This window comes from Pezoporus wallicus, unplaced genomic scaffold (genome assembly GCF_028554395.1).
Source record: "Pezoporus wallicus isolate ANWC-B61680 ecotype Strahan unplaced genomic scaffold, APGP_CSIRO_Pwel_v1 contig_4238, whole genome shotgun sequence".
Taxonomy (NCBI): Eukaryota; Metazoa; Chordata; class Aves; order Psittaciformes; family Psittacidae; genus Pezoporus; species Pezoporus wallicus.
Window position 1 is genome coordinate 2,586,294 of NW_026637932.1, and position 24,979 is coordinate 2,611,272.

At 42.0% G+C, this 24,979-nt stretch overlaps 1 protein-coding gene across 4 annotated transcripts; it reads left to right on the forward strand.

Annotated features, from left to right (window-relative positions):
• Window positions 1-1,609: 1,609 nt before the first annotated feature.
• Window positions 1,610-24,149, forward strand: UBXN7 (UBX domain protein 7). 4 transcript variants are annotated; one of them, XM_057408373.1, is made up of 11 exons: window positions 1,613-1,796; window positions 5,087-5,234; window positions 6,508-6,575; window positions 9,348-9,413; window positions 11,150-11,262; window positions 16,390-16,536; window positions 16,917-17,007; window positions 18,092-18,219; window positions 18,641-19,034; window positions 19,845-19,924; window positions 23,660-24,149. In XM_057408373.1, exons 1-11 carry the CDS (start codon window positions 1,724-1,726, stop codon window positions 23,819-23,821), a joined length of 1,470 nt encoding a protein of 489 aa, XP_057264356.1. In that variant the 5' UTR covers window positions 1,613-1,723; the 3' UTR covers window positions 23,822-24,149. The 4 variants fall into 4 exon arrangements, with proteins under 4 accessions (XP_057264360.1, XP_057264356.1, XP_057264357.1 ...); XM_057408374.1 differs by lacking the exon at window positions 1,613-1,796 and adding an exon at window positions 2,016-2,137; XM_057408377.1 differs by lacking the exon at window positions 19,845-19,924 and having other exon boundaries at window positions 1,610-1,796; window positions 23,660-23,834.
• The last annotated feature ends 830 nt before the right edge of the window (window positions 24,150-24,979 follow it).

A 24,979-nucleotide genomic window follows, 5' to 3' on the forward strand; every position in this document is an offset into this window, starting at 1 on the left:
ATTTTTTAAGTCTGTTCAGCTTTGGTTTACAATCAGTTTCTGAAGTCTAATCAGTAGTTTTAACTTGCTCAAAAGATGGTACCTGCTCTGGTACTGCTTCTGAGAGTTATTGCTGATGGGTGTAATGGGTTGTTCAGGATTTCAGAGCAGGTTGGGAATGATTTGGAGAGGTGCAGGGTAGTTCCTGGTCTCTTCCCACGCAATGTTGCCCCTGCAGCCACCTGATGAGCGTGCCTCATGCAGCTGTCTCTGCAGCTTTAAACACTTTGTTTCTATGGTCCTGGCAGTCCTGCTGGAATGCTGGCCCTCTTAGGCTTTTTGCATTTTACTCTTTGGTCTTGCACAGACTTAAGTTCTTGCCATTGATAGGAAATCCTGCTGCTGTGATTCCATTGACAATAAATAAAAAAAATTACATAAATTAGTCATTTCAAAGTTCTAAATAGTACAGGAGTGTATTTTGGTGTGTGTGTGTATATATACAATGGTGTGTTTTTCCATCTTACTGGATTTTGTCCTCAGTGTAAGAATGATGTCTTACTTAAGAATCATTGTTTTTATTAAGTAGAATGGAAAAAAAGCAAAGTTAAAGTTAAACGTTAACTAAAACCCAACTATAACTTCAAAGTGTACAAAACCTATGATCTATACCAGCAGCCTCATCTGAGGTGGGTTGCTGCAAGCTTTTGGCTCGCAAAGATAACCACATTCCTCACTGCGTGTGCGACATAATAATCCTCACCAGGTACCTCTTTGGCTTGTCCTTTTAGATGTTTCCTCATGGGGCATTTCAGTATCACTGTTTGGTTTGGGTTGGAAGAAACTTTAAAGCTCATCTAGTTCCAAACCTCTGCTATGGGCAGGGACACCTTCCACTATACCAGGTTCAACCTTTGAACACTTCCAAGGATGGGGCAGCCACAGCTTCTCTGGGCAACCTGTGCCAGGGCCTCACCACCCTCACTTCTTCCTAATGGCTAATCTAAATTTTTGCTCTTTGAGCTCAAAGCCTTTCCCCTTGTTCTGTCACTACATGTCCTTGTAAAAAGTCTCTCCCCAGGTTTCTTGTCAGCCCCTTTAGGCACTGGAAGCTGCTCTAAGGTGTCTCTGGAGCCGTCTGTTCTCCAGGCTGAACAAGCCCAGCTCTCTCAGACGGTCTCCATGGCAGAGGTGCTCCAACCCCTGGAGCATCTTTGTGGCCTCCTCTGGACTAGAGCAGCTCCACGTCCCTCTTATGTTGCTGCACCCAGAGCTGGACGCAGGGCTGCAGGCGGGGTCTCACCAGAACAGAGTAGCGGGGGAGACTCAACCGGCTAGTCATACTCCTTTTGATGCAGCCCAGAACACGGTTGGTTTCTGGGCTGCGAGCGCACACTGACGGATCATGGTGAGCTTCTCATCACCCAGCATCAAGTGAAGGAATGCCGTGTACGATGAACTCGCAGTGCTCAACGCGGCGGAAGTTCGCGCCGAGCCGCGGCAGCATTTGAAAAGCCGCTGAGGCGGCGGGGCGGGCCGCGTTGCCCGGGCAACTGCCTCCTCCCGGGGCTGTTGAGGCAACAGGGCGGGTCTGGCCGCGTTGCCGCGGTAACTCCCGCCCCTCCCGCAGCGGCCCGGAGAGGCGCCTCCGCGGCGGCGGGCAGAGGAAGGGCGCGGGCGGGTGTCGCGCCTGCGCAGAGGGCGCGGGCTGGCGGCGTGCGTGTTGTTGTGCGGCGGCGGCAAGATGGCGGCGCACGGGGGCTCTGCGGCCTCCTCGGCGCTGAAGGGGTTAATCCAGCAGTTCACCGCCATCACGGGTGAGGCACACGGAAGCCGGGGCCCGCTGATCCGCGGCCGTGACTGCCGCCGCCGCTGCGTGCTTAACGGGCGGCCTCCGTCCGGCCCCAGTCGCCGCGTCAGGGGGCGGCTGCCCCGTTGGGCCGGGGGCGGGAGGCCGGACGGGAGGAGCGGGTCATGGCGTGAGGCGCTGCGTTGGGCGAGGCGGAGCAGCGCGGGCGGGCGGGCGGCCCCGGGCACGCTCCCGCCCGTCTCTTGGGGGTCTGCCCGCCACCACCGCCGCGGCCTCCCTCGGGGCGAGGGGGCTGGTGACGCCCGGGCCTGTCAGCGGGCTCGCTCCGGGGCCCGGCTCGCCGCGGCGGTAGGTGCCCGAGCCGGGCAACCGCGGTGCCTCCGCCCTGTGTGCTGTCGTGTCGCCCTCGCTTTTAGCGGCGGCCTGGGGTGCTTGGTATGCCGAGCTACTCGGTGGTGAGGGTGCGGGTGCACGTTCTCCTTCCCTCCCGGCGATGCGGTCCGTTCCGCCCCGGGAATCGCGTCCCGCCTCTGCAAATAAAGCTGACGGCCGGGAGGGAGCCTGGAGCTGACCGCTGAGTCCGCGTTAAAGACTATAAAAATAAATCAGTCTTAAAATACGATCAGGTTACTGAGAAGTTTTATGTTAGTTTTCCAAGGAAAACAGCTAGTCACTTTTAAATTGAAGTTTGCGTCAGGTGATCATTGCTGCTTTGGCTTGCGTACTATGAGCGGTTGACCCACTTTGTGTTTAACCGGCTTCACTATAGTTCCCCCTTGCTTATGGCACTGCATATCAAATACTAAAGGAGTGTTTAATAAAACATCTTTGGCATTTTGTGTTGTTTTCTTTGGGTTTTTTTGTTTGATTTGGTTTTGGGGGGGGGGGTGGTTTGGTTTGTTTTTTTTTTTCCTTGATTTACATGAAACTGTTTTTAAATTGTTTAACCAGCTTAATTTTGGGTTGTGTCCTTATACTCGGGCTTGGATGCACTTAAATCCTGAACAGAGATGTTGAGGCTGTTTAGTACGCTGTGAACATCCTGTGTCAACTGGAAATTATTAATCACTCAGCTGTCCTTAAAGAAGGCTTTTAGAATAAACTCTGAACAAAAAGAACCTACAGCAAATACCTTTTCATTGTAGTGCCCATGTGTGCCTTGTGGTTTCTTTTGGTAGTGCCTGAGATACTTGCTAAAAACTGATCTGGAACAGGAAGTCACGATAGTTTACCCTTCCTGATGGCTTTCTGTGCTTGTATGGATGGTTTATACCAAACACAAGAGGACCCTACCTTTCTGCTTTCACAAAAGAAAAAAAAAAAAACAAAACTTGCTGGGCTTTACCCATCCACTATTAGAGTTTTGGAGTTTTGTTTTTCCATTTTAACAGAATTAAGGATATATCTGAAAGTGTGTTGTGTGGAGCTTATCTTGCTGGTAGTGGCATGATTTGACAGGTGCTCAAAAGCTCAGTGGTTTGTGTTAGCAGCTTTCAACTTAGAGTTGTAAGTATATAAATTCATCCCTGTCTGTGGTGAAAAAGGCTGAATATATACAGCAGTTTGATTCTCATGTAGGTGATAGTGAGTTATAAGTAGAAATAGTTCTTGATATGTTTATCTTAACTAGATGGCAGAATTGTGTTTCTTTGGTGCTCTCATCCAGAAAAGTATTGCTAAGAGAATGTAGCTCCTGTGTATCTTTTCTGGTGGAATGATGGGATGTCTTTGAAGTTTGATTTGAGACTTAAGAAATATTTAGTATTTCCTGTTTGCTGGCATAGGCACTGAAATCATGCATACGATGGCAGTTTCCTTAGGAGTTATGAGGAACAAGTACAGGCACTTTCTGTGTTGGTGTCTCTAAACAGCAGAGGGCTGCGTGTAATTTTTCTTCTAGCTCTTCTAAATTAATGACTTTGCATTACTGACTGTATATTGAGGGTGTAGGGTGCTGTGCATATAATAGCTATATGCCAATATTGTTTAATTGCTACAGTTGACATTGAAATGAGCTGAAAATAGTTTCTTGAGATGTTACTAGTTTTTATTTTGTGCTTTTGTCATCTCGATTAAGGTATTCAAATACAGCTGTCACCTGAGCCATGGCAAGGCTGATTAGGTTTTCTGGAAACCAGTTCACTCAATCAGTTTGGCTTTCTCTGTAGTTTAGGGTAATTTCTGTCATTTAGAACTGATTTATCTCAACAGTTTCCTAGGGTATTTTCTGTTCAAACTAGAGCTTCTTGAGTGTTTCTAAGAAAAATCATAGAAACATCCAAATGTGTTTTGCTAAGAGTGATATTATCTGTGACTCTGATGGTGGAGAAAGTGTTTTCTTCATTTTGGTGACTTGCAGTGAACCTAGTAAGAACTTCTACAGGTCTAAAAGCTGCTCCCAAACTGGTTCAGCTGCATTTTGCCACTCTTTCTCTCTGCCAGCCTTCCCGTATGAAAATAAACTCTTCGGCAGCCCCACTGCCTATAGAGGCAGATGCTGCAGTAAGTAGACATTTAAGGGGCTGGGTGCAGGAAAGCTTCCACTGATGAGGGTGCTTCTGTTGATGGTACGGTTTTTGAGAAGTTGCGAGGTAGAGGCTCTAACTCCTTCTCGGGAAGGAGTTACAGGTGATGTTAAGAACTACATTCTGAACAGCAAGAGTAAGATAGATTTAGGTGTACTTTGGAGAGATTTTAATAAATGTTAGTCATTATACAAATAATTGTGTAGACAAGTACTGCTTTCTCCCTCTTGGCTCCCGTCTGTTCCTACTCTCAGCCCTCTGTGGACTGAGCTTTAGCTTGTTTGTTTTTGCCTTTCAGTGCAATCAGTAAAACAGAGTATCTTTTCTTCCATCTCAAAATGTCTAAGTGGGTAAAAAACACTTTAGTAGCAGGTATAGTATTCACCCTGTTAAAATGTGAAGTCAGGTTTTCATGGGTTTTGTGTGTTTGCCTGCTGGTGTTTGGAAAATTGAACCAGGTCTGATTCAACTGAAAAAGGTCTGATATCTAGAAAGAAAGGAAACCAATTCTAAACCCCCTCAGATGGCTTTCAGTAAGTTTTCTCTTGATGGCAGGAAAAAGTCTGCCTGTCCTACATGCAGGCATTCCTTTCTGCTGTGAGATAAATTTGTCTCATGTCATAGTTGTACTTCAGAGATAAATGGCGACTAATAAACTGTTCTTTCTAATTATTAATGCTTTGAGAGAGAAAGCTTGCTGCTCTGCTGCTCCTAGCACTTCCAATCAAAATGTTTTCCAAAGAATGCTCAATTTTTACTTCCATCATTACAGGTGCCAGTGAAAGTGTGGGAAAGCATATGCTTGAAGCATGCAACAATAATCTGGAGATGGCTGTCACCATGTTTCTGGATGGTGGAGGCATAGCAGAGGAGCCTAGCACCAGTTCTGCAGGGGTGTCTGCTGTTCGACCACACACTGAGTATGTACCTGGTGAACCTGTCTATAAAAATGATTACTCTGTCTTAAGAATTTAGTAGTGTAAGGCAGAAAAAATAAGGCAGTTGCCATTTCTAACCTTCTGTCAACTCATGTAATATGTGCTGCTTTGATATCTTGTTACATTTAATTGCTCCGATATTGTTCTGGGTAAACAGGTTCTTACTACGTTAAGTTGGTATGTAGACTAACATAAGTTAGTCTGTCCTTCATTACTTAAGAAGTTTTCTGTGGTTTATACATACTCTTTTTTTTTGCAGGCAGAGCTCAAGACATAGAAGTTGGAGATCCAGTAGCAAGATATTCTTACTTTTAAATTGCTCCAACGATCTTGCTTTACATTAATTTGTCAGTTAAAGAGTTCTGTTTTGTTTCTTATTAAAGTAATGACCTTAGTCCCACTTGTAAGGGTTTTATGGTGTTGGTTTAAGTGTAACCAGATTTGGCACTGGAAAGGCTAGATTGTGTACACTGCTATGCAGAGAAATAAGCAACTACAAAATCTGCGTCGGTGTCTTAACATCAGTCTGACCTACTCTTCGAAGCCCATATGGTCAGGAGCCACAAACTGCACACTTTACAATTTCAAAGAATCTGAGGGAAGAGGGCGCTTCAAGAGTTAGCTCATAAACAGGATAAAGCAAATGGATTTCTTTGGGTGATCCATGCCCTTCTTTGCATAGTTCCATGGGCTTAGTGACCACCCTGAGTAAGTGAAACTGTTTTGGAGCCCTTGTGATTTTCTTTCTTCTCCTATTCTTAATTTCAGATCATCTAGCAGTCTCAGCAGGCCTAACTAAGCTGTTGATATGTGAGGCACCCCAGCTGTGTAAGCAAAAATTGCTTCAGAAATGTGGGGAAATGTCTGTTTTGACAATCCTCTTTTCCTTTCTCTGGAAAAGAGAGGGCTGTGAGTTTCAAGTGGAAGCAAAAAATTTTAGAAGGAAGCTAGTAATAAGGAAGATAATATATTTTTTTTTTTCTCTATGTAGATAATCAGGGAAGAAGGAGGCAAGTGGATCAATTAGCAGCCTTTGCTAAGTTCTTAAAGAATTAAAAATGTTTAAATAATAAGTTGACAAAGCCTGGTCCCTTTTGACGTCAGAACTTTTGATTCTGTGCAGTGGTACAGCAGCATCCTTAGCCAGTTCAAGTTGCAGGACCCTTTTGAGTACAATGGGATGTGGTTTATGTGCTTGGAGTATTGTAACCTTTCTGATTTTTTTAAATTGGGTTTTTTTCTTCCCACTTCACAGGGATGAAGTACGAGCTCCAATTCCTCAAAAACAGGAAATTCTAGTAGAGCCTGAGCCCTTGTTTGGAGGTAGGCTTATGCTCTTGTTTGTTTGTTTCTTCTCTCTGCCTTGAGATGAGCTAAGTAACAGAAGAAAACCAGAACTTCCTGAATATGAAGAAAGCATTGATGTGTTTTTATTCTTGTTCTTTTCCTTGCTGCAACTCTGCAGCCATGTAACATGATTGCCTTCTTGGAAGTAACACCAGTGTTACTGAAAACCTCACACATCAGAGATGCTGCATTCCCAGTGGTACAAATCTGCAAACTCCTGTTTCATGGGACTTTATGAGGCTACAGCTGTGCAAGTCTACATCTGTGTTCTATGGTTCAGAACCATGTGATACTGCTGTGAAAGTGTAGTTTTCAAGCTGGTGGGATAAACAACTGAGCCTTGACTGACAGGTGAAAATGAAGAGGACAAATGCATGCTTCTCAGGGAGATGATAATTCAGGAAAAAGGGCTGAACTGTATGATTAGTCATAATTTTCTTCATTCCTCATTTAGGAATTTAATTTGCTCTTCAAAGTGCATCATGCAGCTAGTTTTCTTGTTTTCTGGAACTGTTTATCACTTTTGCTTTTGCAGGGTTTTTTTTTTCCTTCCCCTCTAAGGGACCAGGTGATAGAAATGCTGTTTTCTTTTTGGATGCTTATCTAAAACACTGTTTAGTGCTTGTGGTAATACACTAATGTTCTGAATCCCAAAACCTCAATCTCAGACCTGTGCTGTGGTGGTTCTTTTACAGAAGCATGGGGGTGGAGGTTCCGTAGCAGGACTCATTACCTGGTACATTATCCTCTCCTTTTGTATAATGTCTGTATGGATATCTAAGGGGCTCGCTTTCTATGCTTTCTTCCTCTGGCCTTATCCTTCTCATGTCCATTTCTGCCTGTGTGGCTTTTGCTATGCCAAGTGAATTTAGAGCCTTGCCCTTTTTATCAAGGAAAAGCATGCAAGCGCTCATATTTAAAGTGGTCTCATAACTGTAGGAAATGTTCTTTTCTATTGTTCAGTTCCTGTGCTAGAATGGAGGAGGCCAAGCTTCAGGTTTACCCTGGAACTGGTTTTCTCTTATATTTTTTTTTCAACATGAGATGGGTCTTTAGCTGAGGTGCACAGGCTGAGAGGTGGTTCCAGAGGAAGGTGCCCTGCTGAGGGCTCTCTGAAGACAGCGCACTTGTTCCTGTGGTCCAACAGACCTTTTGACAAAGGTCTTTATACTCCTGTGGGTTCAGGAATCTAAGAAGTGCAGGATTAAGATCTGATGACCCTAATGCTTGGTCCTGTTCTACCCACCTGTCACAGTGATCTCTGACACACTCGCCACCCAACTGAAGTGATCTTTACGTAAGTGAGAGCCTCCTGGCACCATCTGGTCTATCAGTGCTAATATGCTCAGTAATGGCACTTGTGTTTATAACAAGCTAGCTGAAACTGGAAAGGCAGTTCACTTTGTCTTTTCAGCTCTAAGCACAGGGGATGTGCCTGTTTCTGTATCATGTTGAGGTGGTTGTCTGAGCTGCCTGAACTGCTGTGAACATCTTCAGCCGCACTGCCATGCTCTAGCTAAGCCTGGCAACGGAAGTGCTGCTTTTGCTGAAGTGGTTCTTCAGTTGCTATTCTTAGCTGCTGTTTAAGTTGCTCCAAAGTTGGATTTAATGAGTTGTGCTTGTGCCTAAGCATTTAGAGTTGATACTAACAGGAGTTAAGCGTTATTCACAAGCATGTTCCTCATTCAGGCTTACTTACTTTTTCCATGATAGTCTGTAGGGGATACACTGATTCTTTCCTTTGTAAAGGAAGAATGCAAGGAGCAAGATCTGTTCACCATTCTTTATGCCCTTGGAGTGGCACAAGCTGAAAGATGCTGCACACACTATGGGTGCAAAACCAGAAGGGTCTCTAAAATCAAGTTTTGGAGGTACTTGCTTTGTAACCCATGCGTAGGTCATGCTTTCTCACTGTAAATGGATTTTTCTTACTACAGGTTTCTGGTGGGCACACATTGTATTTGTCTTAAATTTGTTTATTAGTTATTGTGTCTTACTTATTATGTCTTTGAAAGTTCTACCTTAAAATTCTTCTCCTTTCAGTTGATAGTGATGCAGATGAATAGTTGGAATAAGCCCTGGCAGGCAGTTCTGTTTGCATTCGAAGTGCAGTGGTTGTGTTATACGGAAGGACTTCAGTGATACATTTAGGTACTATTCCAGTTATCTTCCTAGGCCACTCTACTCTCTCTGTGCAGCGGCAGTTCTGAAGGTTTCTTTGCAGATAGTGATCCTGGATTCAGTGGAGTGTGGCTGTTGCCAGTCAAGCCAAGAAGTTGGGACAGGATCCAGATAAGAGTTTCATAAAGAGTAGGAGCATGCTGTTGAAAAAACCCAAATGTATTTCCTCATAAAGAACATATCCTACAGGGTTTAATCTTTCAAAGTTGGTTTTTTTCGTCTACTTGAAGGTCTTTGCTAAAAAATCTTGACAGGAATTGTGACATGTTTATGCTGTGATTCTGATGGGCCTTGGTGAGCCCATCAGAAAGGGCTGAATTTAAACTTGAGTGTATTGTTGATACATGTTTTGTTTCTGGGGTAAAGTTTGTTGGAGGGAGGGTATGTTAGGACATGGGTGTTATAAACCCATTTCTGTCCTCCTCCCACCCTTGTTAATGACCCTGCTCCCTCATCATTCATGCTTTGGGTTCCTCTTCCATTCTCCCACACGTGATGAAAAGTACTAATGTGCAGTTATTTTGATAATATACTTCTGAAATAACTCTTGCAATATGTTTTTTTAAGCTCCTAAAAGACGCAGACCTGCACGCTCAATATTTGATGGCTTTCGGGATTTTCAGACAGAAACCAGTAAGTGTCTACAGATCAGTAAGCTAGAGTTTGGTTTTTTTTTAATGCAAATAAAAGTGGAAAATCCTTTCCATTTTATGTTAGGACAGCTTTCAGTTGTTGAATGTGTTTTTTTAAATTGTCTACTGTATAGCAAAAGAGTGGGGTTTTCTAGTAACTGTTAGGCTGTTCACTGTTGTAGTGTCAGTACTGTTTGCTGATGTGCCTCTTCCACATTTGTTGTACAGTTATGGTTGTTAGATTTTTGTTCTGGGGTAGTTGAGAGTACTGAGTAATGGACACATGAAGCAGGTAGTAAGGGTGCTGGTCCAAACACTTTCCTGTGTTACATAAGTAAAGCCTACAGACAGTATATTCTGGCTGCTTTGATATAGCAGGTATTTTCTTGACAACTCTGAGCACATTTATTTTTCTGCTCTAGAGAGAACTGAAAAGGGGGAATAATCTAACACCCATGTAGAAATCAAGTTCATTTACTAAATTTTTCTTGGCTAGCCAGTGGTCATTCTGGCATTTGAATTAGATTTGAGTAACCCTGAGGCAGCTACCTTGGCCACACACAAGGTTCTCATGAATTTAATTGCTGTTTACCACTGTCTGTTCCTATGTAGAATCTTCAAATGACAAAGCACTGAGCTGTTACTTAAGCCATTAAGCTTCACAGAGTATGATTCTTTGACAGCAGAACAGACATTTCACAGATGAGTTAGAGCTGTTGTGCAGTTGCTGTCACTGATGTTGCTGGAGTGTTCAAGAGGTCTAACCGTGGACCAGGTTCCCATGTAGTTAGGTGCTGTTGGATGCCGAACTGAAAATAAGTGTTCATAATTACTTTCTTTCCCCTGACAGGTTTGCCTAGGGTTTTCTGGTAATAATAAACTCTGCAAGTGCTAAAGCCACTGGCAGTTGTGTTAGTGAAAATACACCATTTACAGAATCATCATACCCTTAGATTCTTTTCTTATCATCTCCACTCATTTAGAGATGCACAATATGTGCTTATGATAAAACTTTATCATGCCTTTTGGTAAAGCTTCATAGATAAATATCACTGGCAAGCTCTGAAAAAGTGGCCCTGGCCTTGAAAGTCCAGATTGAAGGAGGCCTAGGGCCAGGAAATACAGAGATGCTTTTTTCCCTGTGGAATCCAGAGTCTGCTCAAAAATGGGTTGTATGTTATAGCCTGTTGACAGCTCCTTTCACTGCTGTAAGGCTTGTGGTTGTGTGATAGTTATTGCACATTTCAGCTGTCTTGGTTCCATATAAAATACATCGTATCCATTCATTTTTAGGTGAGCAATTGCTATGATTTACTTTTATTGTATATGGTTATGTCTATGTAGGAAATATGTTCTGTATTATTTTGAATGGAATCGATAGCACTAAAAGAAACATGCCTAAAGCGTGGTACTTGGGGGTAAACAAGGCTGAAAATCTGTTCACCTGAAAGAGACAGTAGTATAAGTCATGGCTGCTTTTTTGCTCATTTGTTTTCAAATACTAGCATATGACCTTTGCTGATACATTCATTAAGATGATTTTTAAAAGCAAAATAAATGCCCAGTGCTTGAGAAAGTTAGGGCAGGCGGGGTTCTTCCCTTACATAGCAGCTAATCTTGTTCAGTGGGATCTGACCTTGTGACTTCAGTGCGAAAGTGTATGACATACAGCAAATAATAAACCCATCTTGTGAGTATTTTGTCTAATTTAGCTTCCTTTCCTCTGGGGCTGTGCAGTTCGACAGGAGCAGGAACTACGAAACGGAGGGGCAGTAGATAAGAAACTCACTACTCTAGCAGATCTCTTCAGACCTCCCATTGATCTGATGCACAAAGGCAGCTTTGAAACGGTAAGTTCTGAAATTTTGGTGCACTTTCTTCTGTGATGACTGTGTGCAGTGTGGAAGCCTTGTGTTCGACTGTATAGTGATAAATATTTGATGGGCTGCGTTTGGAAATGCTAATGACTTATTGAAGGACTTAATGTGGTCTACCATCATTAGTTATGCTTAAATGTCAGTGTGGCAAATCACAATTGGTGAAAGACTTTAGTGCACAAGGGAGGCTGGTCGAAACAGAGAAATTGCATCCCTCGAAATCTCTTTATAGAGCATGTTACAGAAGGAGCTGAAGTAAGTAGTTGCTTTTGATAGGTGAGCAAGTACTTTGCAAGGGGCAGTGTAGTTTTCAGCACAGCCCTGCTAAGAAGCTCGGGTGGCGTACTATTAACACAGCTAAGTGGTTTTTGATACCTGAGCTAGTAAAAGTATTTTGAATGTGGCTTTGTCTTGAAGGCACAACTTTTATCTTCAGTAGAGGCCTTGCTCTTGTATAAAATCATAGTGGTTGTCTTTTCCATCTGGTCATGATGGAAAAGTATCCAAGAGATTGTCTGCCTGAGAAGGGGACAGAGAAGAGTTATAATATGCATCAGTGACTTAAGTAATGATTAGAGAAATGCAAACTGGTATATATTTTTATTTCTTAAGTCCATAATTTCTAGGTATTTTTCAGAAGTTGCAGTTACTACTGAACTTTCACCTGGTCGTCTTTAAGTAGCTGAGATTGAGGAGGGTGGTGATGATTATTCACGAAAATGCAAATTCATCATCAAATGGTACAATACAGATACTGCAAACAGTGCCAAAGATCTGACTCAAATTTAAAAATGTGTACAGTTTCTGGTATTGGCATTCACCCTTTTTCTGTACTCGTACAGTTCTTTGTCCAGTGAGATACTCTTCATTTCAAACTGATGTTCCTAAACTTCACCACAGTAGAAATCTTCAGCTTCTCAATTTGTTGACCCTTACCACTTCCATTTTACCTTTTACCAGTAGGCTGCTGTACTGCTTTTAGCCTGGGACAGTGTTAGGCCTCCCATGAATCCAGAACTCATCTTTAGCAAGCTACTGTTAGCTTTTTCCTTTTGTGTACACTTAGAGAAACATTTATACATCTCTGTTTTATTATAGTTTATATGACGTTCGAAAGTACCAAAGACTAAATACTGTCATTTTGATGCTTTTGTAGTTTAGTGTTAGCCTAAATGGGGTTTATTATTATTGGTACGTGATGTATTCTGACCTCTGGAGGGTGTACAAGAACACTGTCAGTGTTTTGCCGTGTACGTTTATCATACAATCATTTAGGATTTCTGACTTTATTCGAACTTAGCAAGAGTGGTGGAATCTGGTCTTACTAAGGCTTTCATGTGTCTTTGTTGCTCATCTTTTGTTGCTCCTCTTTTGTGTACCCAAGGGTTGATTTTGATAGGAAATAGATACAGTTATTTTTGGTTTTCCAAAAGAAACCTATTTTTCTTCAATTACAAAGAAACTTACCAGTAAGGTGCAAAAAGTTGCCATTTCATTTTAGCTCAGTAATATTATCTTTTAAGAGTAGCTGATATTTAACTTCTGTTGAAGAAAACTTTTCAAGTGCTGAATGGCATTGATTTATTTTAACTTGATATCTCTGAAAAAGGACTGTGCTTCACATCCAGAACAGCTTATGATAGCTATATTTGTAAAGTATGTGATTAACTAAATTACACCATAGAAATGTGGTGGAAAAAAATTTGATACAGAAAATTTATAAAAGACTTTCTTTTAATCCTGCAGGCTTTTTGACCGTGAGCCACTAGATATTAGTTCCATGGTGACTGATGGAATGGGCTATACAAACCAGGAGTAAACAACTGATAGGTCAACATCTTGCAGGCCCTAACTGCCTTTTTTTTTCCTACTAGAAAATGTCAGAGAAACTTCTAGAGCTTAAATACCCAATGTCACTAAAATAGTCTGTATTTGAGTAGTATTGTGTAGTTATATTATTAGGCCGTTGTCAGTTAAGATTGCGCAAGGGATTTATAACTGTCATTTCTTGACTGTAATATCAAGCTTTAATGTGTACTAAGTTTCATAGTTACCTCTTTAATGAAGATTTTTGCACACCAAACACGGTTTGTATGAAACAGCATGGTGGTGTTTTAATCTCAAAGACTGCTCTAAAGAATTGCAGGTGTTCCATCCCTTCATACATGTGATGTGAGATACGATTTAATTTGTGGCGGTTCGCTCTGGATTGACTTAGTTTACACTTCTTGTTTAGGGAGGAGATAGTTCTGGTGCTTGCAATTTTGTGCTTAATGCTCTTTAGGATTTCACTACTTCTGTGAAGTGACTGTAATGTTACAGAGTTTTAGCTCTGTCTGTATGAAGTGTCCTTGTTCTGTAAGTTGAACCTCTCTCAGCTGCTCTCTGCTCCACAGCTGATTTTCCTTGTATGTAGCAAGCACCAGTAAGTTCAGAAGCTAATCTAGTCCTTGTACTCAAATGGTGCAATTATCTTTGCATAAGATGCTTCTAGACTGGCTGTTTGCCAAAGCATAGCCTGCAGATACACCGTTGGCCTAGGAATGGCTGGTTGATGAAAGGATGTATGCCTTGGCACATGCAAGAAGTATAAGTGCAGCACAGATAGGCTATTTCGTGTTAGATAATTTCATTTTCTGACTTGGTCATCTGTTGTCTTGCAACCTAAACCATGCTTGATTAGCAGAGGTCCAGAAGGTCGTAAGATGCTGGTTCCACTTCCTTGTTCCTCCCTGCTGACTTAAAGTAGTGCATTTCAACAGAGCTGAGCAAGGGAGAACCACCACAGCATTTATAAACCATACATGGTTCTGAGAAGACAAATTAAAGGAAAATGTTATTTTGAGTAGTGCAAAAGCTAGAGGTTATCCAGTTCTGAGTGTAAAATAAGATGACTTCCACATATTGTCTAACAAGTTTGCTGGCTTCTTGCTGTAAGTTGTCGCAGCGATGAAAAATGTGGCTGAGTAGAAAAAGCAAACTCAGGACAGATGGGTTTTGGTTTGGTTTTGTGTTTGTCCCTTGTATATGAGATCTGCTGCCTCTGTCTTTGAAAGTTCCTACTCTGCTGATTGCTGAAAGCTTAAACAGAGATGTTTGCAAGGAGTGATTGTTCTGCATTTACTCAGTGTGTGTCCTCTTTAATGCCTGGTGATGGCCTTTATACCTTGAAAGAGGAAGAGAAATGGGGGCCAGTTGATATTCGAAACAGCAGATCTAAAGCTATGAGACTTTCTCGGGATACACAAGCCAGATCTTAAGCCTTCCCTTGTTCTTTTGTCACTTACCAAAATAACCCACCAATATAATCTCCAAACACAAAGCATTTCTTCACCCCACACTCTTTCCACCCTCTCAGAAGAAAAGCAGTAGCTGTGTAAGAGCAGACCTCTGTGTGTGTGAGATGATGGCATCTTTTTAAATGTTCTATGTAAAGCCTCTTTGTTTTCTCTAGAAGGAAGTTACAAGTAGTTTAAAAAGCTACACCAGCTCTACAGGTGAAAATGCATCTTTGCAAATGTTCTGGGTGGAATTTCCTGCTTGCAAACTTGTGAGGGCCTTAGGTGGATGGAGGAGAGGTAGAGGTAGGTTTTCACTGATGCTGAAAAATATACAAAGTAGGTATAGAAGAGTGAGATGCGCTTTCCAGCTTTCTATTTTTTTGAGTTCCTTTAATCTAGTATGGATTACTTTAGAACACAGAACTAAGGCAATCCAGTTGACTCAAACAACATAAGGATTTTTGTTCCTTTTAAACTTGGGCAGTACCTGTAGGCCTCATCTTAAACTGATTTCATAGAGTTAGTTCTCAAAATCTACAGTTAGCTCAAAAGAAGTCTTTGAAGCCTAATGACTATATTTAAGACCCTTACTGGTTACTTGGGTATCACCTGCCCCACTTTTCTCTCCTGGTGAGCAAATACTGGATTCTGACACTATAATATTAGTGGTAAGTAGTTAGCATAAGGTCCCTTGTGAGAACAGGAGGACTGTTCTGTGCTTCTGCTTTCATTTTTTTTTTTTTATTTCAATAAAATAAAACTTGGCTCTGCAGGTCACTTGGCCGTGCAGATTAATTATGTAGACTGACATTTCATGAAGCTAAGTGTGTGGGGTTCACATGTCTGCCTGTCATATCATGGATGGGCTGATTATTCAAAAGTGCCCTGGCTGAAATTCATTTTAAAAGTAAAAAGTTTGGTTTGGGGAACAAAATATTGCCCAAACCAGCAAAATCTTGAGTAACATCCCAATTCCTTGAATTTGCTGTTCAGTACCTTACCAGCAGGATGGTGAACACACACTTTTTAAATTTTTTTAAAAGAAAGGCACTTCATATGCTAGTTCCAGTCTTTCCAGGTGGTAAGAGCATTCCTGCTGTTGATATAGCCCTCTTTTTTTCAACAGGTATGACAGTTCAGCGATCAGAATTACATTCTTGATCAAACTCCTACCATTAACTTGCAACCAAGCAATCAGACAATGCCAGCTTTGTGACTCAAACCAGTAAGATTTCTTCCTGCGCCTTCCTGTCTCCCTCCCCACTTGCAGTCTGAATAATGAGCATCAAAAAAGGATGCCTAATTCGGCAGTGACACAGTAATACAGTGACTCAAAACTTGGAGAGAAGAAAAAAACATGCAGAGAGGGGGTTCTGTTGAATTTATGCAAATGCTCTGTCAATTACGCAGCCTACTTATAGAAGATGATCCACAGGTTTATCTTTAGAATGAGCAGGTCTTTCGTCTGTTTTCAGATCAGTGTGATTGACTGCACTCTTTCCCAAACAAATACTTTATTTGGTGTCCCTGTGTCACACCCACCCAAGTTGCTTTTTTCCACTCTGTGCTTGGTTTGTTGAAATCCAGCAGCTCGCTTCATCAGTGTGGTTCTGTAATTCAAGCAGTCTCATCTTAAGCAGGTCCTTCAGCCCTGCCTTCAGTTTTGTGGATGCCTTTTCACTAGCACTGTCCATCTTTCACTGTGAAGGGGTTTTGGTGAAAAATTTTACAGTGTTAGAAGCCATCACTGATCATTGCTGGCATTGGTTGTGTCTGGCTCTTCAGTTTTATCTAATAAAACTTTTATCTCTGCTTACAGGCCAAGGAGTGTGGTCAAATGCAGAACAAGTGGCTCATGATAAACATTCAGAATGTGCAAGATTTTGCCTGTCAGTGTCTCAACCGTGATGTTTGGAGCAATGAGGCTGTGAAGAACATAATTCGGGAGCATTTCATTTTTTGGCAGGTGAGAAGTTTAATAGGGCTGTGCAGGTGACTTGGTGTCCTGGTAGGTGGGGTAGTGGAAAGAACAGACAGCTTTGAATAGAATGTCACTGTTGCAGTTCTCTTGGTGAACTTGTAGAAAAGATGCAGTACGTAATGGAAGTGTAGCTTATGGATGTAGGTTTAGTTGATGGGTATGCATTTGAGTGCATAAACTGCTTTTCACCTGTGCATTCAAGATGTTACTACTTAGCTTCTAATATATGGAGTGTTAGAGGTGTATTTTCAGCCTGTCAGTTACTGAGAAATGCATTTACACTGTGAAAGGAAAAGCTTTGTCTATTGTGAAGGTACAGTTTGTGTTCCCTCTTCACCCAGTAATACAATGTGGTATTTTTTTAGGTATACCATGACAGTGAGGAAGGACAGAGGTACATACAGTTTTATAAATTAGCAGACTTCCCTTATGTTTCCATCCTGGATCCCAGGACAGGTAAGATAAGTGACAGTTGGTTACCTGCAGTTTATACATTCCATACAACTTCACTGTTGTATTTGGTGAAAAATCTGAGTTACATTGTTTTGCTCTCTGAGAGACTCGTTGTTCCTGAAGATGTATGTTTTGGAGGAGCTGAGGGAATAAAACTCCCAGGAGTTGCTGAAATTTTGTGTACATGGTTATTGCACCCGATATAGCTTACTTACTTTGCTTAGCAAGTGAAAATAGTACTACCTGGTGGTAAAACCCAGAAATGATTTTTTTTTTAGTGTTCTTTTAAAGGCTACTTGAAATCGTGATGAATAAACTACGATATTTGTAAGCATTACATGAATCTGCTTCCAGCTCCTTGCACGGGAGCTTTGTGACTCTCAGCAATGACTTATTAAATTGCATCTTAATTTTCCTATTTGATTTTGGCTTTGCGTTTGTTGTTTGGTTTGGTTTTGGTTTTTTAGCTGAAACAATGGAACTTCTACTTACGCATCCAGCTCTTTTGAAATTGTTACTTCTCTTCTGTATGCCAACAACCTGTCTTCTTTCATCATGATATAGTGCAACGATGTTAATGCTCTGGTCTCCTGCTTCTCAGGCAGGAGCTGAGATTTCTTGCTATTTGACTTAACCCACCCAAAGCCACTTACTGTTTTTAATGTTGATACTGAAGTTAGGATATTCTTCTTAGCTCTTTACATACAGAAGCAAATGAGGTTTGCCAAGGTGTAGAATCAAAGCAGCAAAAATGTAGAAAAGCTTCTTCATAAACATAATGGTTTGTCTTTGTTTTGTTTTGTTTCATTTTGAAACCTAATTCACTATTCTGTGTACACATTCCCATAGGTAAACAGAAAAGAACAGAAATAAACAGGGTCTGTACTTATGTCTGGCTATGACTGAAACCTTTTCAAGGGAGTGGAGGGAGGAAGCTTCGTAATATCAGGTGGTAGCCTGTAGGAAGCTGCAGTTCCACATGTACAGACTCTTGCAGAATGCACACACAGTAGTGAATTGGTGTGTTTCACCTGTAAGCTGCAGTCTTTTGCTGAAATTCCGCTTCATGACACCTTTTGTTCCCTAGGTCAGAAACTAGTGGAGTGGCACCAGCTAGATGTGACTTCTTTCTTGGACCAAGTGACTGGGTTCCTGAGTGAGCATGGGCAGCTGGATGGCCATTCTACTAGCCCTCCTGAAAAATGTTCTCGTTCAGTAAGTATAAGACCCTCTCGTAAAACTGGAGAAACCTGAAAGAATGTGCTAACCTGTCTTACTCAGCTGTACTGTTGTCCCATTCTGTAGTATAAGCAGACTTAACGAATTAGTGCAAGAGCATGCAAGGATCTGGTGCACCAGAGAATGCCTTTTCCCATGTTAGCTGTTTTTGTTGTGCAGTTTGTGCTTTCAGCATTTGTTTTGGATTTAACAGTCACAGAATTGTGCATGTGTGGAAGGAAAATATATTGACTCCATGTGAAACTCCAAGAAGTCATTAAGTCATCATAGCATGACTAGCTTTCCATGCTGTTTGTTCCTGACAGTAGCTTCTCTATGGAAGACTGATGTCCTCTGGATTTTCAGTATGTATTTAAAAGCAATTTTTATATATTTGTGTTATGTCTGCATTCAACAGGAGAGTCTCATTGATGCCAGTGAGGACAGCCAGTTGGAAGCTGCTATCAGAGCCTCATTACAGGAGACACATTTTGATTCCACACAGGCCAAGCAGGAGAGTCGGTCAGATGAAGAGTCGGAGTCAGAGGTTTTCTCTGGAAGTGAGGAGTTTATTTCAGTTTGTGGATCTGAGGAGGAAGAGGAATCAGAGAATCCTGCCAAGTTGAGGAAGTCTCCACACAAGGACTTGGGGTATAAAAAAGAGGAGAGCCGAAGGCCTCAGCCTGAACCCCCTGCAAGGACTGAGCCTGGAGCAACATCAAATCACAGAGTACTGCCCTGCATTGATGCAGGGGTACTGGAGGAGTCAACTGACAAGCCTGAAAGTACATTCCAGGGCCTGGACGTAAATGGTAAGTTGCCATGTTGTGGTTTTTGTTAGGTTTAGGGCTTATATATATATTTATTTTTTTTTTTAGTGACCTGTGTTTTGTTTATGTTTGGCTTCTTTTTTTTTTTTTTCTCCCTAAAATCTTTATATGCTGACAAGGATGGTTTCATCCCTTATTTTGAAAAGCTAAATCTTTTCTTCTGTCTTGCTCCCTCCTTGACACCAGATGTTTGAGCGATTCACCTTGCCAGCAGCACCTCTTTGGCATAGTGATGCCTCAAACTGCAGAACTCTATTAGTCACTGAGCTCAAGTTTCTTACTTTGAGACCTTATCCAGGAATAAAGTACGCATGTGTGTAATGCAGGTGCGTATAACAGGCCTTCTACCACTGTGGTAGAGAGAAGAACAGCATCAGCCCCACCTCATGCTCATTTAGCTTGGCTGCCTTGGCAGTCTGGACTGAGTTTCAGTAATGCAACTTTGGCTAATACAAACAAGTCACTGGAGTGTCTCTTCCTCCTTGTGATGCCTGAGCTGGACACCAAAGTGAGGCGGTCTCAGAGGCAGAGGTAGCACAGTGTGCTTTTCTCTGAGAACACTGTCCTGTTTTGGTCACTACTGTTAACTCTGGACAGAATCCTGAGTTTGATGTGTGTTACACTTCTATCACATGTGTTTAAAATACATCTTCAGAGACTGGAACCTTGTATTTGTCTCCAGTCTCTAACCCTGCTGTGCTGCACAGTAAAGTGTGCCACCTAAAATCTACAGATAATCTCAGTTCAGCTGCCTTGTTGTTTGTTAACTTATGGTAACTTCCCTTATGGCAGGACCAAAGGCACAGCTGATGCTAAGGTATCCAGATGGAAAGAGGGAACAGATTTCACTGCCTGAACAAGCTAAACTTCTGGTGAGTGGAGTTAATGGGAATACTTGTTTGAGCACAGGAGAGCTAAAACTGGAGAATTTATTTTCCTGGGGTGGCACTATGGAATTTGGATCTCGTGGAAGTGTTATATGCAGGGAGTGCTTGCAGTGTCATTCTGTTGGGTTTCTTTGTGGTGTTCCTCTTCTGATCAACAGAGTCTGCTGGCTCTGTATGTTTCCATTGCTGCTTGGTTTGCATGTACACTCCAGTGTCGTCTTTAGTCCCCAGCATGAGAGTTCCCTTTCTAAAATGATTCTAAATGGCTTTTGCATTAATCTTTAAATTACCGTAAAATACCCTCAGCTCACTCATTTGTGTTTTGGTTTGTTTTCCTAAATGCAAAAGTTCAATCATTGCCTATGGTTAAAGAATGGTAAAATCAAAAGCAAAATTCTTCATTCTTGTTCTCAGTCCCTTTCATTGCACTTCCAAACTCCTTTCTGGATATGAATGGCAGAGCAGAATTTGGAAGAAGTTCTCTCCCGAAAATTTTATTACAATATTATTCAATTACTATGCTTGAGGTGTGCATCTCAGCTGTGCTTTGGGCTTGCTTACCTTGAAGATGTTTATGTGAATGGCATTTCCATTAAAATTTTGTAGGTGCTTCCCTGGAAGTAGTGGGTAGAAGTCACTGTGTTCCTGTTAGCAGTGGGTTTTCATGACACTGTGGCCAGTAAAGCTCATTTTTATGTAATCAACCTAAAAGCTGTGCATTGAAGTCTTAGGGAATGCAAAAGCATACCTCTTCAGAAGGATCGTGTGCAGATTAAGAAGTCTTGCATCTCTTACAGAAAATGAGACTGTAAGATAGTCTGCAACACTGCAGAAGTGTATAGTGTCTCAAACTCATGTTCTCATCCTTGACTCTTCTGCTTGAAAATTAAAGGAAAAAGGAAAGTTGGTTTTGTTACATCATCAGCTCTCAAATCCAAGTGTGATAGGATATAGGCTGGCTGCAGTGCTACACTTGGAGCCCTGAGTCTGAAATACAAAGCCTAAGGGACACTAGCAGAGCATCACTCTTATTGTAAGAACCAGCTTTACTGGTTGGCAGACCTTCATTCTTCTTTTATCATAGCAGTCACTGGTGTATAATCTTTTTCCAGGTACAAAACTGCTTTTTGAAAGCAGTCTGTTAAACAAATTTGCATTCATTATTAAGCATGTAGCACTTAGCTAATTTATTTAGGTGATACAAAAGTGTATTGATACAATTCTGATAATCTTGACTTCTGGTTTGACTCCTTTTATGGACTATGGTAGTTAAAGGAAGTTAATCTCAGCATATGATTGCTGCCACCCGCTCTACAGTCAGCAGAGGAATTTAGGTGAGTCAAGGTTTGTGGGTGAAGATATATTTTTATTGCAGAGCTGAGCAGGCAGCTTTTATGCTCATGTTATGTGATCTTTTAAAGCCATTTCAGTCAGATCAAAATTGAGTCACAGATGTTTCTTTGTGAGCATCTTTTCCATGCTGTTTTTTCAGCCCTTAACTGCTTCCATTTTTAGAGCTATCCAGAGCAATAAAAATAAATTGTTTAAGGAGACAGTTGGACTTCAGAAATTGTAGCTGATGGCACAATGTGGGTCACACAGCAACACCAGCGGTTTTTCTTTGTCCCTCTTGAACATGTAGTCTGAACACACTATTCCAAGTGTGGCCCAGATGCCGAGTGGCACAGTTGCATCCCCTGATGCTGGCAATACTCTTGTTGATGCAGCTCAGGTTTCCTGTCACTGCTGCAAGGGTGCACTGTAGACATGTGTTGAGCTTTCTTGATGAGTTTTGACAATGTCTCCATGATATCCTGGATCTTAACTCTAGGCAAGCAGCAGGCTTCCAAGAGTTGGAGTGACATTGGCAGTTGGGTGCTTCTGTGCCCTGCAGAAGAAGTCTCCTCCACCAGCATGCACTGTTTCTCCATGCTGGTTTTGACTTGCTGAATAGGATCAGTGAGTCCATTAGTGCCTTCCAGTGGAACTTGTTTGTCCTCCCCACATATTGACAAGACTTTCTATAATTTTTTTCAACTGGTTTGTTTTTTTTTTTTTCCAAATGAGAGGAGAGCTGTTGTTCTGCTGCTGTAGGTCTCCAGGATGCCTCATCTTGCAAGTTGCTGTTCTCCCTGTGTGTGTGTGTCTTGCCTCTGGTCATCCCATTCTGTCTGCACCACAAGGCCTCAGTTCCTGCCCTTGCTGTGTTGCTGCCAGCATCGTGCTGCTTTCCTGCTTATCTAACCTGATACAGCAGAGCAAGCTGACCTCTTCCTGCAGCTCTTGGACCTCATGTTGCAGCTGCGTTGATGCCCCTGAAACACTGGAAAAGAGTATTGCAGGCTGTTGTGGGAGATATTCTGTGTCACATCTATACCGTATGGCTGACAGCTTTCCTACCAGAACACACACACTCAAAGAGCCACGCAGTTAATCTCCTGAGCCCCTTGCCTGTGAGCTGCAGAACTAAGTGCCAGGTGCTTGTTCATAACCATTTTTTCCTGTTTGCTGGGGCACTGTGGTCTGGAAGAGGCAGCTAAATAGTGAGGGGAAGCTAGCAGAATAATTAGTACTAGTAGAAGCTTAATACTGCTGGCTTATCTTACACTTAATTTGCTGCCATAAGTTACCCTCCAAAACTAAGTCAACAGTATTGCTGAGGCCCCTTTATTTTTTTCCACACTTTTCTATTACATACTTACTTTTTTTCCCCTCTTTAAAAAGTTACGACTTTTCATTCCACCCAAGTCTTGCTGTGTTTCTGTATCCTCTGCTGTTCTGCCAGTCTCCATTTCTGTCCTTGGCTATTTGTACTTTACGCTGTCATCTGCTGTGTTTCCTGATGAACTTGGCAAATCTCTTGCATTGTAACATGGGCATTAGCCCTTCCTGATATGTGTGCTTGTTGCGTTTTGAGACTGATACCCCTTCATCCTAATGCCCTCTGCATTCTGCTTCAGTTGCTATTGCAGGCAGAGAAGTCCATGAATTGAAAAGAGCTTTAAAAAAAACTAACAAAAAATTCCCACCCCCTCCCAAACCCTTGTGCTTCTTGAGGGAAGGAAAATAGTAAAAATATTGCATTTATTCTTGTCAGTACTGCCACACAAAAATGCTTCTTTGGTGGCTTTTAAGTCTAGTGTAAGGGTAATGTCTGATGAACAAGTGATAGGGGCTTCTGTTTTGGGGCACTTAAGGATTTTTTGCAAATCATATTTTCCTGTGACTTGAAGGTGTGACATGGAATTCAGCTCTCTTGAATGAGTGTATTTCCATCATAGAATAGTTTGGGTTGGAAGGCAACCCTGCAGTGAACAGGGACATCATCAACTAGATCAGGTTGCCCAGAGCCACATCCAGCCTGGCCTTGAATGTCTTCAGGGGTGGCACATCCACCACCTCTCTGGGCAACCTGTGCCAATATTTTACCATCCTCATTGTAAAGAATTTCTTCCTCAAATCCAGCCTGAATCTTCCCTCCTTTAGTTTAAAGCCATCACCTCTCATCCTATCACAATGTATGTCTTCCTTCTGTTTAAAGAATCAGAGAAGGGATCACTTGATAATTAGTTTTTATGATTATTTATACCAGGTGTGGGCCAAATTAGGTATTAAAGTAAAAGAGAGTCTATACAGAATTTCAGGAAAGCAGGGTATATTTTACGTTCTTTTGTGTTGTGTTGAATTATATGACACTTCTCTACCTTTCTGTCTCTCCAGGCTCTTGTGAAACATGTCCAGTCAAAAGGATACCCCAATGAGCGCTTTGAACTTCTCACCAACTTCCCTCGAAGGAAACTCTCCCACCTGGACTATGAGATCACATTACAGGAAGCAGGCTTGTGTCCTCAAGAGACTGTCTTTGTGCAGGAAAGGAATTAGGACCATAGCCTGAGTTCTCCCAGCCTTCCTTCCCTCTCCTCTTTGCCTGGGACACCAACTCATTAAATACGCAGTCGTGGGATTGCAGTGCTGAAATCAGGCAGCTGGCTGGCCCTTCTCTCTCTTCTTCCCTTCTCCTGCTCTAGTGACCAAATGAGATTGTTCAGAGTTTTATTTTCTTCCTTCAGCTTAGGCCCTGCAGAGAGCATTGGAAAGAACATCTTTCCTTTGCTTTCATGGAATTAAGTAAAGCAATGATCTGTGTATCTGGTATGTTGGGGCTTGGAGAGGCCACAGTACACATGCCCTTCTCGCTGCTATTTTTAAATCTATTTTGTTTAATTTATTTTTTTCAAATAGTGTGTGAAAAGGCACTGAGTTATCTCTCTGTAAGGAGAGTGTGATCTTCAGTACAGTCTTTCCTTTGTTTTGATGCCCTACACAAAAGGTCTCCATTAACCTCACAGCCTTCTCAAGGATTAACTTATGTAGTGCTCTGTGAAAACTTGGTTTTAGGGGAAGGAGTTGGTTTGAGCTGTGGTGAGATATTTTGCACGTCTCTAATTTAAAGGCTTCTAGATTGCATGCATGTTTTCCTAATGCTTTGAATGTTGCCAGTGGACATAGCAAAAAAAAAAAGCACCAACCCCCAAAAACGCAACTGTACTCAATATGGGATTGACTGCTTAACCCAGAGGGAAAGCTTCATGTCCACAGTTGCAGCAGAACTGACTCCTTGGTAGAAATCATTGGAGTTTCCATTTGTTCTTTTCCCAGCATCCCCTAAGTGTCTCCTTTTTACTTGCTCTCAGGATTTTCCAAATGACAATAGAAGGTGGCAAAATACTGTAGAGATCTTGGAGTCTCTGGAAAACACCTGACGTAAAAACTTGGCAGTTAGTCAGCTTTTTCAATGTCATGGTGTTTTGCTTTCCCCAGGAGTGACTGGTGTTGCAGGGCTTTTAGAGTGCTGGTGGCAGCTCAGCAGGACAGCAAGTCCTAGGCAGGTTTCCTTCATTAATTTGACAGCTTTGTCAGACTGTGGAAGGAATTAATGCTTTGTAAAAGACTTGCAACCCGGTGGCCTGAAGGCTCTGGGCTGCTTTTTGTTCTGTTTCATGTTCATCTACCATCTAAATCCAGAAGGCTGTATGGAAA

Excerpts from the sequence above, each read along its gene's own strand:
- UBXN7 (XM_057408373.1), top strand. The coding sequence starts at position 1,724 with ATGGCGGCGCACGGGGGCTCTGCGGCCTCCTCGGCGCTGAAGGGGTTA. Across the intron at positions 18,220-18,640 it reads CTGAAAAATGTTCTCGTTCA|GAGAGTCTCATTGATGCCAG; the intron begins GTAAGTATAAGA and ends TGCATTCAACAG. Across the intron at positions 19,925-23,659 it reads CTGAACAAGCTAAACTTCTG|GCTCTTGTGAAACATGTCCA; the intron begins GTGAGTGGAGTT and ends CTGTCTCTCCAG.